Source organism: Cyprinodon variegatus, unplaced genomic scaffold (genome assembly GCF_000732505.1).
Source record: "Cyprinodon variegatus isolate N-32 unplaced genomic scaffold, C_variegatus-1.0 Scaffold112, whole genome shotgun sequence".
Classification (NCBI taxonomy): domain Eukaryota; kingdom Metazoa; phylum Chordata; class Actinopteri; order Cyprinodontiformes; family Cyprinodontidae; genus Cyprinodon; species Cyprinodon variegatus.
In genome coordinates this window covers 987,142-992,214 of record NW_015150565.1, presented here as the reverse complement: position 1 = coordinate 992,214, position 5,073 = coordinate 987,142, and the positions used below count along the sequence as shown (strand labels likewise).

The following is a 5,073-nucleotide window of genomic DNA, read 5'->3' as shown; positions in this document are numbered from 1 at the left end:
TATGTGAGTCAAGGCAGGTGAGCAAATACTTTTGGCAATATAGTGTATTATGAGAAAAAGCAGAGAGAGCATTACATTAGAGATTGAACTAACAGGTTCAGCAGAGTGGAAGATTAGAGATAGAATGAAGCAAAATGATGAAATGGGGGTCCCTATGTCCTCCAGAAGTCTAAGCCTATAGCAGCATAACTATAAAGATAGCTCAGGATATCCTGAGCCACTCTAACTATAAGCTTTATCAAAAAGGAAAGTTTTAAGCCTAGTCTTAAAAGTAGACATGGTGTCTGCCTCACGGACTAAAAACTGCTAGTTGGTTCCACAGGAAAGAAGCCTGACAACTAAAATATCTTCCTCCCATTCTACTTTTAGAAATTCTAGGAACCACTAGTAAACCTGCAGATTGAGCAACGGTATCAGTCGATCTCTAATAAGCAACATTCCTTAATAAAATAAACACAACAGATTTTTCCACTTAGACAAATAATACAATGCACAGCAATTTTCTGCTTCATAAAATCACAATAAAAACGCGTTGTAGTCTGTGGTTGTAAAATATCCAAATGTATAAAATTTAAGGTGTTTTAATACTTTGTGAAGTGGGTGTTGCTCGTTGTGAAGTCAATGCCTCCAGTTGAAGGAATGTGTCGCTTGTACTTGGCTCCGCAGGAGAATCAGAGGAGGCAATGGCTGCCAGTGCTCTTGACTCCAATATCCAGCATACCGCTGTGGTCAACGAAAGTGGCCAGAGAGTCATCACCATTGTGACGGACCAGCACGGCAACCTTCAGACTACAGGAGGGATGTCCCAGCCCTTTTTTGTCACCATGCAGCACGGGCAGCAGAGTACGGCACAAACTGCATCCTTTCCAGAGCGTTAGAGGCTGCGAACGCTTTATGTAACCACAGTTTGTTTGTTGGTTCTCAGTGCTTGCTGTGCCGGCCAACACGGTGACAGAGGAGGTAGTGACGGAGGAGCCTCAGCCTCCACCTTCCAGGAAGAGGAAGTTAGAGGTGACCAACAACCACAACGACACGGGAGAAACTGTGAGTACTCAGTGATTCTGTTCAGTAAACTACGACTTCTGCATTTTCTGCTTACTTATTACATTTTAACAGCCTTATCACAAAGTCAGACAAATTTACAGTCACGGTTTTCTGTTTGCTGTGATTTTTAAACAGCATATTTTATTTCAAAATGGTTAACTTTTAAGAGTCTACACAGGTAATTACTGTGTGATATTGAGGTAGAAACTGTGCATAATAAGCATTGTTACATTCAAGCTGATTTGGCAAAGTTTCTACCTCAGTTAAATAACATGTTGCTGCCATTTTTGCACATCTCTGATGTTGCTGCTATTTTCAAATATCCATTACTGTAAAAAAAAAGTCCATAGCTTCATATTGTTTTTTTATTCTCCAGGTGCAGTTTTATATTGTTAAAACAATTTACAGTACAGTATTTTATTGTTTATCGTTTAACTCTTCACTATTATGTTATTCTTATACATTTTTCTAAGGTCCACATTTGTGTGATAATTTTTTTTTCTATAATCTTTTTGCTGCTTTAAACACCAGAATTTCCCCATTGTGGGACAAAAGAAGGGATTTTTGTATTCTGTTCTACTCTAATACTCTTCCAACCTGTGTAAGATTAAGCCTTTTTTTATTAAACGTGAGAACATAAAGGTTAAATAAAATGTGACCAAGTACAAGACCTTGTGGAACACCAAACCTGACTTAGATGAATGTGAATACAAACCTGTTAGATATTTATAGGTTAAACTGCTTAATTTCTACCATAAATAAGTTTCCTTTACATCTTACTAAAAGATGTAAAGGAAAAATAAATTGTCACAAAGATCTTGTGGAAAACTAAAACTAACTGATGAATGCGGAGGTCACATCGTAAACGTGAACCTAGTGGATCATGACAGATGAGTTTGAATTATCTGGAACTGATGGGATTTTCTAGTTTGGTTTCAAATTAACCAACTTGCTTCTGATTTATTCCTGTATTTCATCAGTTCTGATTTACGTATAATTTGTCCTCCATCTTTAGGAGTTGCTGCAGAGACAACTGCTGGAAGCAAACAGGAAGGCTCAGGAGTATCGCCAGCAGCTCCTCCGTAAAGAGCAGGAAGCCGAGGAGTACCGCATGAAGCTGGAAGCCATGGCTCAAAGTCAGGCCAACACCAGCAACGGCGGCACTGCCGTCAGCGCCGGAGCCAACGCCGCCAGTCCGGAGGAAGTGGTGGGAGGGGAGGATGAGGAGGAGGGAGCTGCCAGCGTGGTGGAAGAGGAGGGAGAGATGGTGGTGCTGCAGGAGGGAGGCATCATCATGGAGGGGGAGGAAGGTCAGGTGACGCTTGTGGAGACGGGCGGGGAGGCGACGCAGGTCAGCTCCTAACGGAAGAGGGTTAGGAGCGGGGCGACGCATCGTAACAGGAGGCGGCCGATTAGACTCTGCATTTAATTGACATGGAGAGGAAGGAGCTGACTCACCGCGGGGAAATAATGTGTTTAGAATATCCCCAAATATCCGAAACAAAGAAGCTCAGTGGAGAGTGATGGACCAACCAGGATGATGTAGTTCAGCTCTGCTTAATTTGAAATTCCTCAATGGCTAGATGGTAACAGATCAGGTAGACATTACGGACAACTCCAGTTGACACGCCTGTTCCTTTCTTCCTGAACGTGGTCCAACAGAAAGGGAAAAGATGCATGAACCATCAAGGATCAGTACAATAGTTTTCTCTACTTTGTCATCTGCCGGCGAACAATAACCTGGACGGTGATGGGAGGAGATGCAAGGAGACAAAGATTTACGTTCCATAACCATCGCTACGACAACATCCTGCTTCCCTGTTGGAAATGTGACACAAAAGAAGCTTAGGCTTTTAGTTTGTCCTTTGTTACAGTTGCTTCCTCATTCTGATGACTTTGAATGACTCAATCATACCCATTTATTTTATTTTTCTACATACATTATGTTTAGTATTTGTCCGAGTTAGATTTATAGTCATTTTCTCCTTGTTTTATGGCTTCATAACTGATCTAGTCAGCTTATCAGAAAAATCTTTGCAGTAATTGGAAACTACAGTGGTTCCTGCTTTACTGATCCTCATAACAGAAGCTTTCACTCACTCTGTTCTTTGGATGCTTTCTGGTGGGATTATCTTTGTCATTTAATTGTGAACCCTACGCCCCGTCACACGACCCTTCTGGACTGGTTAAATGGTGGGCAGCTTTCCTCACCTGCTCCAACATATTTATATTCATGTTAACCAAGAAGGTGAAGCTGAAATCTGTAACAACAAATATGAATCATTGTGGTTCCTTCTGGTTCATTTCTAACTCCTTTTTTCAATCACTCCTATAGTCCATATCTGTTATTATATCAATAATGCTCTAACTTTAAAACTATTTCATCTGACGGTGCCAAGATGTCAATTTGGTAGTTTTACAGTTATTTTATTATATGTTTAGGCAGGAAAAAACATTTACATACAGTTTAAATGTTTGAATAAACCTGAAGTTATTATATCTGAAGGAATGATTGCAAAATAAATTAAAAGAAATCTCAGTAGTAGATCAGCAAACTATATTAATGGTTTACACTTGACCTTTTAATGCGGATTATTCACAAAATGACTCTGAAACTGAGGTTGGAGGTGAAGACAGGAAAGTGATTTAAAGCAGGAAAGGAGAAAAATACTGAATATCCTCGATCTATTCGTCCATTCTCCACCTTATTGTCGATTCATATGCAACTCTGCAGTTTAGTCTGTTAGTTCTCCTGGAAATGACAATATAGAGCTTCTATTGGCTTATTTTCACCTCTACAAAGGATTCAGTCATTTCAAAGAGCCTTGATGGTAGATGAATCATTAACATCTGCTGTAATGTGGGTTCATTTACATTTGTTAAAGCAGTTTGCTGCTTGTCAGCAGGCAGATCACTTTCTTGTGATTTATATCAGAATGTAAAGCATGCTGTTAATAACATCTTGAACCAATAATTGTGGAAGCTCTAATTTTTGGATTAGATGAACTGGGAAATTTAAATCATTCGGCATTTAATCTGCTGATCAGAGCAAATCAAAGAACAATTATCCAGTTCTGATCTCTCTCTAGATAAATGATGCATCTGTTTAAAACATGGTCCTCGATGTTCTCTGACTGGTTTCTGTCACAAACTGTTTATGTCTGCACGATGTGTTAAAAACATGCTTGAATTGATGTAATTGTGCAGAGAAAAAAGCACTGCTGACTTTTTCAGTCAAAGATGTTTTGACGTTTTTATGACGAGTGGAATGTCTGAATCTACAGAAACCATTGAACATGAAATGAGGGAGCAGGTTAAAGTTTGCTGGTAGATGAAGAATCCCCAGAAGCCAAACACAAGCTCATCTGGGGAGATTCTTGTCAGAAATGTTGGTGAACTTCACTGTGCTCACAATGATCACATGGATTCCCTCAGCTGCCCGTCACCCCCTCTTTTTCTTCTTTAACCTGAGACCAGCTGTTGTTTGTGTTACAGTTATTTTTATAAGCTTTGCAAAACCAACCCTTTTCTATGTACATAAAAAGTTGTATTTTTTTAACTTTACCTAATGGCTTCTCTGTGACAATGATGGCTGCCTGCATTTAAATATAAACTTCATGTCTTTTTGAAGAACGTCTTTGTTGTGTCTGAACTTTCAAAGCAAATTACTCTTCAAAGCATCCTTTATTTATGAGTTAACTAGTTTTTGGAGCACAGTATAGCTCTGCAGTTTAGTGTTGGTCATATTTTTGTAAGTGTATATATAAACAAGTACATTTCTGATTTCTTTTTTTACTTATTCGTATATTTTCTTTTCTAATAAACTGGCATTTAAATCAACACAACATATGGTAGGACAATTTATAAAGAATAAAATCCCTTTTCAGATGGCATACATTAAAACGATAGAGATTTTATATAGGCTTCTTTTTCTGAAACATCAAATTATTTTTTACTTTTGGGTCAAGCTTGATTATTTATTTAGATTGTATTTCAAAGTTGAATAGTTATAAAACTGCCAGTGCTTTT

The 5,073-nt window shown here is 38.7% G+C and overlaps 1 protein-coding gene across 4 annotated transcripts in view; it reads left to right on the top strand.

The window, feature by feature from the left end:
- The window catches only part of gabpb2 (GA binding protein transcription factor, beta subunit 2), a 13,802-nt gene extending 8,963 nt beyond the window's left edge, over nucleotides 1–4,839 (top strand). For 3 of the 4 annotated variants that reach the window (XM_015375060.1, XM_015375058.1, XM_015375057.1), the window contains exons 6-8: nucleotides 667–843; nucleotides 926–1,044; nucleotides 2,060–2,407. In XM_015375060.1, the coding sequence (XP_015230546.1) occupies nucleotides 667–843; nucleotides 926–1,044; nucleotides 2,060–2,407 (644 nt within the window). Of the gene's footprint in view, nucleotides 1–666; nucleotides 844–925; nucleotides 1,045–2,059 lie in introns of all 4 variants that reach the window. The other variant, XM_015375056.1, reaches the window with a different exon arrangement.
- The last annotated feature ends 234 nt before the right edge of the window (nucleotides 4,840–5,073 follow it).